The sequence below is a fragment of the Micromys minutus genome (genome assembly GCF_963924665.1).
Source record: "Micromys minutus genome assembly, chromosome: 12".
In the NCBI taxonomy this organism is placed as follows: domain Eukaryota; kingdom Metazoa; phylum Chordata; class Mammalia; order Rodentia; family Muridae; genus Micromys; species Micromys minutus.
Genome location: NC_137981.1, coordinates 15742492 through 15755996, shown reverse-complemented (window position 1 = coordinate 15755996; position 13505 = coordinate 15742492). Strand labels below are relative to the sequence as shown.

The 13505-nt window shown below is 41.0% G+C and overlaps 1 protein-coding gene across 1 annotated transcript; it reads right to left on the bottom strand.

Moving 5' to 3' along the window:
• Window positions 1-7151: 7151 nt before the first annotated feature.
• On the bottom strand, window positions 7152-8093 carry OR10G3 (olfactory receptor family 10 subfamily G member 3; the record flags this gene model as incomplete). Its single annotated transcript, XM_080926334.1, has 1 exon — window positions 7152-8093. The coding sequence occupies one exon, from the start codon at window positions 8091-8093 to the stop codon at window positions 7152-7154; it is 942 nt and encodes a 313-aa protein (XP_080782460.1).
• Between the last annotated feature and the right edge of the window lie 5412 nt (window positions 8094-13505).

The window sequence follows — 13505 nt, the reverse complement described above, 5'->3', positions numbered from 1 at the left end:
AGATGTTTGGGCAAAAGGGTATACAGTGACACACTACAGTTTCTACTTTTAGTTTTAGTTTTTTGTTTTCTTTTGGGGTGGGGGTAACAAGGGTGGAGGGTGGCCTAGGAAATGAGTGGGATTGGGGTGCACAATGTGAAAATTGGAAATAATCACTAAAAATTTAGACGTTGTCAGCATCACAAATGAGAAATCTTCTGCTCTACACGGAAACATTGGGAAAGGTGGTCTCAGGGCAGGACTTCATCCAGATAAGGCTACAGCTTGAGAACCAGAGTCCACGTGGTTCTTGATCTTAGAGATAAACTGCGTATTAAAGCTGATGCAACTGTGGTCCAGAGGCCCAGTGTCCATTGCAGGCTGATGGCTGTTCTTAGTGCTGCATCCCATATGGGGCTGATTTCAGAGGTGTGAGAGACATAGCTTCAAGGGATCACACATTCTTTCTGCACGGTTTCAGAGAGGCCAGGTGACATGCGAAAGAAGACAATGATCTCTCAAAGCCTCTTCACAGGCAGCCTCTTCCAGATAAGCTCTGGTGGTACTAGTTGAGTTAGCTGGTCTCTATTTCTTCCAGGCAACTCAGTTCATCTCAGAGTGTTTCACAATAGTCCTTATAGTTTATACATACTTGGGGATTGAGGGACCCAGTGTATTTAGTCAGTTTCAGGGACTTCCTGGAGCCTTTGACCTATTTACTTCCTGAGCTGAACTAGCTTTTTTGCAGGATGAAATGCTTCAACTCCTTTAGCTCATCCTACTGTTTAAGGATCCTACATCCTACACTGTACTCATTTATGTAAAGTAATTAAATATTAAACATTTTTGTCTTGTAACTTAGAGAAACATAAACCTGACTTTGTCACCAGAATATTCTTTCTTTCTTCCTTCCTTCCTTCCTTCCTTCCTTCCTTCCTTCCTTCCTTCCTTCCTTTCTCTCTCTCTCTCTCTCTCTCTCTCTCTCTCTCTCTCTCTCTCTCTCTCTCTCTTGCTTCCTTCCTTTTTTCTTTTCTTTTTTTTTTTTTGTGATTTTTCTATTGCTGTAACAGATACCATGACCATGGTGGTAGGAAAATGGTAACAGCAAGCAGACACGGCACTGGAACAGTAGCTGAGAGCTTACATCTTGAGACACAGTCTCGAAGCAGAGAGGAAACTGGGAATGGCCTGTGTCTTCTGAAACCCCAGAATTCACACCCAGTGACACACTTCCTTCAACAAGGCCATATTGTTCAATCCTTCCTAAAGAGTTCAATTAAAAGGACTAGTATTGAAACACATGATTCTATGGGGGCCATCCTCATTCAAACAACCACATCAGATTTTGTGTCACCAGGATAGTTAAGGTATTTTCTTTTTGTTGAATTTTTTATTTTTTAGATTTACTCATTTATTTTATGTATATGAGTACACCATAGTTGTCTTCAGACACAGTAGAAGAGGTCATTGGATTATGTTACAGATGGTTGTGAGCCACCATGTGGTTGCTGGGATTTGAACTCAGGACCTCTGGAAAAGCAGTCAGTGCTCTTAACCCTTCAGCTATCTCCTAGCCCCTAGTTGAATTATTAATTGCTTTTAAACATTTTAATTAAAATATATCATTTCCCTTTCCTTTATTCATCCTTACTCATGTTCCCTTTCAGTTCTATTTTCAAACCAATAGCCTCTTTTTTTTTTTTTTGATTTTTACTGTTACATATATATCATATATGTACTCACATGTATAGACAAATATGCAAATAGATCATGCTGAGCCCATTTTCCTTGCTTGTGTGTAAATGTTTCAGGGCTGACAACTTTGTATTGGATAACCTCTCTGGGTCTCATCCCTGGAGATGTTAATTCTCCCTCTTAGCAGTCTTAAGTTGCCTGTAGTTCTTTGTCTAGAGGTGGGACCTTTGAGATTTTCTCCCCTCTGAGTTAGCATGTCTACTAATAATACTCAGATCTTGTTTATGCAACCCACTGTAAGACAGGCAGGCTCATAGCAGGTTCATAGCAGGTTCATAGTAGGCTCATAGCAGGCTTTCTGACATTCTGTCTCATAACCTTTTTGTCTCCCCTTTCTGTGATGTTGCCTGGTCCATAGATGCAAGAACTGTGCTGCATATTGTGAAGAGCATTTTTGGCACCTCTGGACAGTTGGTAGTGGATAATCTTATTTTACCAGGACATTCTGCAGCTGGCCAAAGGCAGGAACCTGGCCTTAGTGCTACACCCTGAAAGGGTAGAATTAAGTACATTTGCATCTGAAGTTCAAGGTGGAACCCTTAGGAATTTAGCTCAGGACATGAGATGATCATGAGTTTTTTGTCTTTTAGTTTGTTTATGTGATGGATTTTATGTATTGATTTATGTATGTTTAACTATCTCCCTATCTCTGGGTCAAAGGCAACTGATCATGGTGGATGGTCATTTTGATGTGTTCTTGGCTTCAGTTTTCAAATATTTTATTGAAAAGTTTTGCATATATATTCCTAAAGGAAATTGGTCTATAATTCTCTTTTATTGTTGGACCTTCTTGTGGTTCGGGTATCAGAGTGACTGTGGACATATAAAACAAATTGGGCAATGTTCCTTCTGTTTCTGTTTTGTGGAGTAACCTGAGGAGTATTAATTCTTCTTTAAAAGTCTGGCAGAATTTGTGCTAAAACCATTTGACCCTGGGCCTTTTCTGATTGGGATACTTCTAGTAACTGCTTCTAATTCATTAGGGGTTATAGTTTTGTTTAAAGTGCTTATTTGATTTTGATTTAACTTTGTTAGGTAGACTGGATTGAGAAAATTATCCCTTTTTTTTTTTCACTTTAGATTTTTCAGTTTGGTGAAGTACAGGTTTTTAAAGATAGTTCTTAGGATTTTCTGGATTTCCTTGGCGTCTGTCATTTATGTGCCCTGTTTGACTTAATTTTGTTAATTTGGATCTCCTCTCCCTGTTTTTTAGTTAATTTAGATAAGGATTTGTTAATCTTATTGATATTTCTCAAAGCACTGACTCTTTGTTTCATTGATTTTTTTTTGTTGTTGTTTCCAGTGTATTGATTTTATCCCTGAGTTTGTTTCTTACCATCTATGCCTTTTGTGGGTGAGTTCTGAGTTCCTTTTTTTTTTTTTTTTATTCTAGAAATTTCAGGTGCACTGTTTAGTTACTAGTATGCCATCTCTCTAATTTTTTTTTTGTTTTGCTTTTCAAGACATGTTTCTCTGTGTAGTCCTGGCTGTCCTGTAATTTGCTCTGTAGACAAGGCTGACCTCAAAGTAAAGGTGTGCAACCACCATCTCCCAGTGACCTTGGATTCTTATTCTCCATAAAACCCTATAGTTAGGAGATCTTGTTGATGGTATTTTATACTTTATTCATGTTCCTCTCCTCTGCTTTAATATTTTTTAGCACTCTGCTTGTTTAGTCTAGATGCTGTACTTTATGTCTGCGTCTTGACATTCTAGCTTCTGCTTGAGTCGTTCTACTTTTAAGACTTTTCCCTGAATTTTCTTTCTAATTGAGATATTAAAATTTTTTCCATGTTATTTTCCCATTGTGTCATCCTCAATGTTTTATCTCTTCATTCATTCCAGTTTTCAAATCCTTAGGAACTGTCATCATTTCATTTAGTCATGTATCTGTATTTTTTCAGACGTCATTCAAGTGTTTATTGTCATTGTCTTAGAGTCCAGTAAAATGATTGTGTCTTCATTAAATTTATTGGCAGTTCTTATGCTTGTTCTTTTAAATTTTACCTCCTAGCGTTCATCTAGATAGTTCCTCTTACAGACTGTTTCTATAGGACTAGTGCTTTTGACGGAAGACATGATGTCTTGACCATTCTACCATATGGTAGAAACTCATTTTGTACCCTAACTCTTCTGTCACAATGAAGTGGATTCTCCTCATTAATCATCAGTCAAGAAAATGTCCCATTGACTTGTCTACAGGCCAGTTATGAGACGTTTTCTGCAGATGCAGGATTACAGGCATGTGCTTCTATTTCAGGCTTCCTTGAGGTCTTTTAACCTACCTACTATGGGAAATGTATTTTAAAATGTTTCTTATTTGTATGTTTGTATATGAAGAGTTTGCCACTCCTTTTTTTGAAAGGTTCATAATTTTATTACTGGACAAACACCTTAATTTAGACATGAGTAAGTCTCCAGGTTAAAAATGTTGAAATCCATCTGGTAGGACTGATGGATGACCACAATTCATTATAAACTCTCAGTCTTGCCATTGTGTGAATCCTTACAGACCAGCTTCCTTCTCCTCCAGTGTCTTCTCTTAGAGTTACAAATGATTTTGTTACCAGTTTTCATCTGAATCCACTGAGGAATAGGATGATTTTGCTTTTGTTTCTCGGCCAGGATTTGCTTGATTCTGAAAGTCTTGTGAGATTACATGGGGAGAAGTCAAATCAGGCGAAGTGTGCATGAGGGCAGAAGAAAGAAGAAGAGTGAGTTTGCCACTTCTTAAGGTTGAATAATATTTTATTGTATGGACACCCCACATTTTATTTATTCATTCAGTTTTCCATGATGAGTTGGGGTGCTTCTACCTTATGGCTGTTCTGAAGAATGTTCCTATGAATGTAGCTGAAGAAATAACTTTTTTGAAATTTTATTTTTAGTAAAGTTTGCTGGTTAGTTTCTTTTGTCAACTTGATACCAACTGGGTCTTCTGAGGAGGTGGGTCCTCAAACTGAGAAGTCGGATAGAGAAGCACACACTTGTAATCCTGGCAGTTGCAAAAATGTCTCATTATTTGAGCCTGTAGACAAGTATATGGGATGTTTTATTGGTTGTTTATTGATAAGAAGGGTACAGTTTAATGAGTAGAGTTCCACCCCTGCACAGTTGTACTGGGAGGTATAAGAAAGTAGTCTGAGCAATCTACAGAAAGAAAGTCAGTAAGTAGTGTTCCTCTATAGCCTTTGCTTCAGTTTCTGCTCCAGTGTCCTATTCTAACTTCTCTCAGTGATCAACTGTAATCAAGGTATCTAAACCAAATAAGCCCTTTATTTTCCAAGCATCCCTGGTCAGTATTTTATCACAAGAGTTGAAAGCAAGGTAGAATGATACAGGAGTGAAATGATGAGTTATACCTAAGTTCTAACTGTGGTTCTCTGAGGAAGCTTCCTATTGCTTTCCATAGTGTACTGTTGTTCAATTCTCACCAACATTGTACATGAGGTCCAATTCTTTACATAGTTCACAGAACATGGTGCTCTCTGGAATTTTTGTAGGTCTGGTAGGTCAAACTCAAAGCTTACAGCATATTAAACAAATACTGTACAACTGAAATATATATATATATATATATATATATATATATATATATATATATATATACATACATATGTATATCCCAAAGCACTGACAACTTGCTCAGAATCATTCCATTTGATGTGTTTTATTATAGGTTTATAGATCATTTTAATGATGATTTACTAATTGTTAACATCACAATGACAATAGCAATTATGCTGATCAGTTAGAAAAGAGGATAAAGGTATCATTTGCATTCTTTGGATTAACTTTTTGCCTTATTGGCTACAAACTTGAGCTTACTTTTCATAATTTATTATTTATGCACTGTTGTTGTGGTAAAAATAAAAATACAAATCTGTTTTGTTGCTATCGGTCCCATGGTCTCACTCTGTGGGACCAAGCACAGTCCCCTAAGTGGTTAGTTCCCAAGCCTGGTACCCATGCATCTTGTTCCACGGGCCTCAAGTGCCCTCACCTCACATTGGCAACAGAGCTGGAATTGCTGGTTGCATCTGCCTCTTAGTCATTGCTTTCCCACACTGTCCTCCACAGCCTGGTAAAAACATGACTAAACAATCAATAACTTATCAAACAGCTTTATATGTTAAATTTTCAATTGACAATCCCTCTACAAAATAAGCTTACGACATTGATAAAGATATAAACCGCCCACCTAGATAAGATAAATTGACTTATAGAATTCCATCCCTAGAAAGTATACATGTCTACTCATGGATACTCAAAGCCATGCAGAAGAGATGGGTCATATTTGACTTCTATTTTGAATCTCCCACTTTCTCTCTCTCTTTTGTCTTACCACCACTTTCCTCCACACATCTTTACTGTTCAATCATGTATCACCTTGACATCAACCTACACGCTTTAGTAAAGATTTAAGAGATTTTGTAAAGAACATTGTGGCAAGAGGAATCTGATACTTGGTGGATTGCCTGTTTTCTGAACCAAACACTGAGGGCAAGCTTCATCTAGGGAGAAGATGACTTTCTGTCTCTTTGAAGAGTTCGATAAACTAGTGGTGAGTCCCTTGGGAATGAACATTCACAGGACCAAACTCGACTGAGTGACTTTGCAGTGTAGGCACTGAGATTGAGCACATGGGTAGAGCTACTGTCCAAGCTGAAAAGCTGGAGGACAAAGCAGAGACACAGAGGGGAAAATAAAGAGGAACAGGTGCTAATGGGACAAAACCAAAGATCCCATGATGTTTGCTCACACTTTTAGGGCCTGGAAGCTCAGGGAATGCTTGCTCATCTCACATCATGGACCATGAAGTGCTCCTTGACTAGTTATGCTGTTACTCTGGAAAATTTTCTATTTTTTTCGATTTCATATAGGGCTTTAATTTTGAGAACCAAAATATATACTCTTGAAATATACACACAAATATAGTACATGCACACACAAATGTATATTTGTTTCTCAAGATGTCCTCAAGGCTAACTTCACCTCCTGGTTCCTCAGAGTGTAGATGAGGGAATTGAGGAAAGGAGTTATGGCTGTGGAGAAGAGAGCAGCTGCTTCATTCAGGATGCTGAGGTATATATTGAACTGGGAACTGTAGACTATCATAGAAGGGCTTGACTAATGATGGCCAGGACACCAAGGGATCATTGGATGCTTTTAGAATGCCAAATGTGCCAACATGGTTGGGTGAGTGTCACCACCTACTTCTGTGGCAGCTGGAGCTGTTTGTCTGGAGGAGAAACTAAGAACGGCTAGGAAGTTGTGTCTCCCTTCATCTCTGTTCCATCTCATTGTGTGGATCCATGTGGCTGTCTTCACAAATGAGAAAACCCAGGAAATCCTGTTGAAACCTAAACACAAGCCTAGGTGGAAACCCAGGTGTCTCCTCAGAAGAGAAGAGGTGCTCAGAGCTCACTCTTAGTGCTTTGGCCTCCTACCATTCTCCTCAAGGCCAACTTCACCTCCTGGTTCCTCAGAGTGTAGATGAGGGGATTGAGGAAAGGGGTTATGGCTGTGGGGAAGAGAGCAGCTGCTCCATCCAGGATGCTGTGGCTGTCAGGTCGCAGGTAGATGAAGGCACAGGGCACATAGTATACAGTAACAATAGTCACATGGGCTCCACATGTTGAGAAGGCCCTTTTCCTCCCATCAGCTGTGCGGATTCTCAGGATGGCCCGAATGATATAGATGTAGGAGAGAAGGATCAGGGAGAAACAACTGGCGACAACCACTCCAATGTCCACAAAGGTCACCAACTCATTGACTGAGGTATCTGCACAGGCTAGCTTCAGAACAGCAGGGATGTCACAGAAGAAGTAGTCTACCTGGTTGGGACCACAGTAGGGCAAGCGGAAGGTTAGAATGGCTTGGATTGCTCCATGGATTGAGCCAGCCACCCAAGCTCCAGCCACCAGCAAGGTACTCAGCTTAGCAGACATGAGGACTGGGTAGCGCAGGGGTTGGCATATGGCCAGGTACCTGTCATAGGCCATTGTGGTATATAGGAAACACTGGGAACTTCCCAGAAAGTGGTAGAAATAAAGCTGGGCCACACATCCCCCAAATGAGATGGGCTTAATGCCTGGAGTGAAATTCATCATGAGACGGGGGACAATGATGGTAGAGATGCCCATGTCGATGACAGAGAGTGCACCAAGGAAGATGTACATGGGGCGCGCATGGAGCTGCGTGTCGGCACAGACAGTGATCAGGATGAGCATGTTTCCCAGCTGAGTCAGGATGTAGATTAGCAAAAAGAACACAAACAGGAAAGTCCTCAGCCTGGGAGGGTGGGGAACTCCTGTGAGGATGAACTCAGTCAGGAGTGTGTAGTTGACTCTTTCCATCTTTGGGAGATCTAGAGGACAGACAAGCAGGGGTTAGCATAGGTGACATGCATGTGAGGGGGGAGTGAAGGAGCCTGTGGGAACCAGGGTGCTGATGGGGAAGTTCTGAGGAGCTGTGACCAGTATGGAGGACCTGTGTTCTCTGCCAGGATCATTGTCACTTAAATAGGAGCACAGAGTTTCATTCTCTCTCTCTCTCTCTCTCTCTCTCTCTCTCTCTCTCTCTCTCTCTCTCTCTCTCTCTCTCTCCCTCTCCCTCTCTCTCTCTCTCTCTCTCTCTCTGTCTGTTTCTCTCTCTCTCTATTTGTAATACTATGTAATAACTCATGACAGCAATCACATTGTTGCTGAAATATGTCTCCATCTTCATTTCATTCTCTTGCAATGAACAAATAGTGTCAGTGAATTTTATTTAAAAAAGTGCAAAAACATTTTAAATTTAAGAGGGATACCTATATTTCCAGTGATCTAGTGGTATACCCAGAAAGCTCAGGAACTCATGATCCTCCTTAGGAACACAGTGTGTTTGGGCTAGCCTGAGCTAGCTGAGATAAAGAAAAGAAAGCCAACCTGGGACAGATGAAGTTTAGAAAGGGAACACCTTTCTTTGCCAGATGTGAGTTAGTGATTCTGGATCCTTCTGCTCACTCTCCAGCTCTAGAAGCCACTCAGGACTCATGTTTCCTCTGCCTGAGTTCTGCAGTACCTGTCTGAGTTGGCCTTCAGCACTGATGGTTCAGGTGACAGCTCTGGTCTGGGTGTCACTGGGGTTCTAGGTTTTTAGGGCTCTGCTTACAATGAGAAGCCTTAGTCAGTCATATCTTTCCCTAGGTAAGCCTCTTGAAAATCATCTGGTAAGCATTCTAGTCCCCAAGAGAATGATCGATCAAAGAAAACAATTTATCAGCTTACAGTAAGATATCTTATCCCCGTGGCTGAAATGGTGGGCCTCCTGCCAGGGCACCTGATTACTAATGATTAGAAATCAAATTAGGAATTGTACGCATAGTTCTTCATTTTGAGTGGGAGCAAAGGGAATTTGATACAGCATTTTCATCCAGGCTGTGTGAGTCCTGGGGAGTTGGGTTTGGCTCATCACCAGGATCTTTATTTGAAGAACATGTCCTCCTTTACTTCAGATTCAGTCTTCTGTACGTGGTAGTGAGGACAGACTGATAGTTTTACTACTTTCCTCCTGAGCCTGTGTCTCTCAGAGCAGGTTCTCTGCATTACCCTACAACATATATCTCCAAATTACATTTCATACTATCTTTCTGTTTAGGTTAAGAAATTCCTCCTTTTTCTTCTTCTACTTATCTTCCTTCTCCTCTGCCGGCTCTTCTTTTTCTTCTCCTTTTCCTCATCTTTCTTCTCTTCCTCTTTCCTCCTCTGCCCCAACTCCTGCTTCTAATCCCAATGCTAAGAATTGAGTCTAGGCCCTTGTCTCTTGGAGGCAAATGTCTACACTGAGCTACGTCCCAGCTGAGAATGTTCTCTAATTACTGTCCAGCATGGGTCATTTCTTTTGTGAAAAGTTCCCACGGCTAGTGAGTTGTAGTCCGTTCTCAGTGTGAGTTGCAGCCCACCCACACGGAAGCAGAGAAGACAGTTTCAAAGGAGGAATGTTTGCACCACTGTATGTCAATCTGATTCAAATTCATTCTAGGTACAAACTTTCCTGCCATTACCTTTTTTTCTTCATTAATTTTAAATATCAGTAGGCAAACAGCCCTTACCCTCTGTCAACACTGTTCCCTCTGGGAAATGTCCATTATCACAGAGCCTTAAGCACAAGGTTGGTTCAGCAGAGCACGCATCCTCTATGATGTCATTTTGGTTTGTTAATATTCCCTAGACATGGCTCTGAGATAATTTAATACCCTTTAACGACAGAGATGTAGAGACAAAGGAGAGAAGAACAGAGAGTCAAGGAGAGAGGAAGGAAAAAGTATGACAGAAAAGGAAAGAAACCAAGTGCTGGTGAAGCCTCATCAGGTGAAGGTGGGGTCCATGGGGAGCATCTGCGACAGGCTGACTAGTTCCAGCACTGAAATGGCCGCAACACCTCAGCCTCTCCCTCACTGCAGTGTGGTAGTGAAAAACCACAGACTAACGTTTTACATACATATAGTTCTACTTGGAAGAGGGATTTAAGAGCAAGAGGCTATGCATCTTAAGGAGGCCATGGGAATAGCTGGAGCGACGAGAAGGTGAAATGCGCTAATAATCTAGTTAAAAAGAAAAATTAAACAAAGAACAGTTAGATAGGTTGTAGTGTAGTGACGTCATGTGCATCCAGGTAGCATTCTCATGATCCTTAGAGGCTAAATGAAAGAGAAATATCACAACCATAATGGAGTGTGGCTTCCAACAAAGTGTGTGTGTGTGTGTGTGTGTGTGTGTGTGTTCCAACAATGCCTGTGGTTTCCTGTCCAAAAGATTTTTGTTTTACTGAACATCAACAAATAGCAAGCCAAAATAATTTAGTAAAGCATTGGTTTGAATAGTGAGTTTAAGAGTCAAATGGTCTAACCTGGTATTACTTCCCTCATTCAAAACCTTGATGTAGGTAGCAACATGACTCAGTGGACATGGCTGGCACTCACGTGTCCTGATGACCTGAGTTCAATTTCCAGAAACCAGGTTGATGTGCTGGTGCACAGTTACCACCTCAGTGTTCCTTGTCCAGCGAGATGGGGGGTGGGGAGAGACGTTGGTAGACCTGGTGAGTTGGGGGCAGGGGACATAAGGATGGCACATAAGATGCCGGGACAGCCAGGCTGGAGTATAGAGTATGGCCGAAACAAGCAAGAGAGTATGCCGAAACCTTGACAAGGTGGAAAGAGAGGACTGACTTGACTGACTCTATGGTGTCCTTTGCCTTCCACATGTACACACACACACACACACACACACACACACACACTCACAGCCCTCCCATTATAACATACATACAAACCACACACTATACACACATATACACCATTCACACATATACCATACACACAGACACACTCACAACCCTCCCACATATAACATACACCACACACACACTCATATACACACAACATGCACACTCACACAGACACATACACAACCCACACACATAAGCAAAAAAATTAAAAGGCAAAACTCCTTTTAAATACAAAATATAGATATAGTGGGGGCTGGAGAGATGGCTCAGCAGTTATGAGCACTGACTGCTCTTCCAGAGGTCCTGAGTTCAATTCCCAGCAACCACATGGTGCCTCACAACCATCTGTAATGAGATTTGATGCCCTCTTCTGTGTTTTTTTCTGAAAACAGCTATAGTGTACTCATATGACTATAATAATAAATAAATCTTTAAAAATACAGATATAGTGAAATGCATCTTTTTGAGGCATGTCTTGCAATCGGCACGGGTCTTGGCCTCATTATGTAGCCTAGGATGGGTTGAGCTTCTGCTCTTCTTCCACATGGTGGTATTGACACTTCAGGTGTGTTCCCACCATGCCCAGTGTATAGACAGTGCTGGAAGCCCACCCAGGGCCCTCTCCCAACTGAGCCATCCCCTTAGCTTCTGTGAATGTTCTACAGTCAGTCACAGGGTCAAAGTTTGTTTCCGTTAATCTACAAAAGTACTCATGGTTTGCACTGCCTATTATTTTACCATGAGTGTCTCCTTCATCATTACCATTTACTTTTTAAAATAAGGAGTAAGTTTATATTTAGCATGCACAATGAAATCTCACAGAAAATAAAGAATCCTAAAGAAGGTTTGGTCTTGGAACATACACATCATCTTAACAAAAGGCAATTGCGGGAAAGTGATTAGAGAAAGGAAAGGGGTTTGGGCTTCTAGTGGAACTGAGGAGACTACCATATGGGGACACTAATGGGAGATGAGACGTTGGTGGCAAGGCCTCTGCAGACTCCAGCTGATGCTGCTCACAGTGCTGAGCTGTCTTCTCTTCTTGGCCAGGGAGATAGAAACAGTCACATGTGGGGAAATATTCACTGCAATTTGTTTTTAACATACTGAAGTTTGTGTCACAGTTACAAGAGGAAAGTTAAGCTCTACTTTCCGAGAAAGGGAGAAAGCAGAAACTTTATTTTACATCTGCAGTGTCTTTGTTCATTTGTTTATTTATTCTTTAAATAATTATTTTTTGAGAGAGCATTTCTCTGTGGAGCCTTGGTTGTCCTGGAAATCACACTGTAGACTAGGCTGGCATCAAACTCAAGAGATCCACCTTCTTGCTGGGATTAAAGGCCTATATCACCACCACCTGGCTTAATCTGCAATGTCTTTTTAAAATTTTTTAAAAGAATTATTTTATTTATATGAGCACACTGTTACTGTCTTCAGACACACCAGAAGAGGGCAACAGACCCCATTACAGATGGTTGTGAGCCATTATGTGGTTGCTGGGAACTGAACTCAGAACCTCTGGAAGAGCAGTCAGTGCTCTTAACCACTGAGCCATCTCTCCATCCCATCTGCAGTGTCTTAATTGCTCAAATTACTCAGCCTAAAATAATCTTTGTGCTGAAGTGGCATTGTTTGTTTAAAAACAGGGTCACAGGTCTGTCTGGCTTTTGAGCTCTTGTTTTTCTGCCTCTGTCTCCCAAGCACTGGGATTACATCTGCATGCCACCTTCCACAGCTCCGAAGAAACATCTTTTGAAGTTGCATATTTGAATCCCTCTCAGTAGCAAGTATCTTTGATGTATTTTAACATATGTTTTGTATGTTTGTATAATCCTTAAATTTTCAAGTTTTTTTTTTTTTTTTGGGTGGTGGTGGGTGTGGTCCTAACTCTACTCATGAATCTTATCTCTTGTTCTTTTCCTGAATTTTACAATTTAAACCAAAAATAATGTAAAGATGAACTACATTAAAAGGAATACACAAGTGTAAAAGGAATACGTAAGTGTGTGTGTGTGTGTGTGTGTGTGTGTGTGTGTGTGTGTAATGAGAAAAGTGTTGTCATGAAATCTGAGACAAGAGAATAACAAATTCCAAAAGGAATAAAAAGCCCTAGGGCTAGTCATGCCCTTTAACCTAGCACTCAGAAGGCGGAGGCAGGCTGATCTCTATGACTTTGATGTCACCCTGGTCTACAAAACGAGTTACTTGTTAGGCAGGGCTATAGTGAGATTCTGTCTTAAAAATCAACAAAGCACGAGAAGAATATAAAGCCTTTAGTAACGGGTCTGCATTATCCATTCAGAATACCCTGTGACACAACAGCCAGGTTCTAACTCGCTTAATCTAACCTTGGAGTTGTGGGTAGAGCTGAGGGAAGTGACTTACTTGACAAGGACCACACAGAGAAGGAACACAGAACCACAGACACCAAGACACGCTCACCCAACCTGGCTCACACTGGAGGCAGTCAGTGAACTGTTGCTAGTGCAGAAAAGATG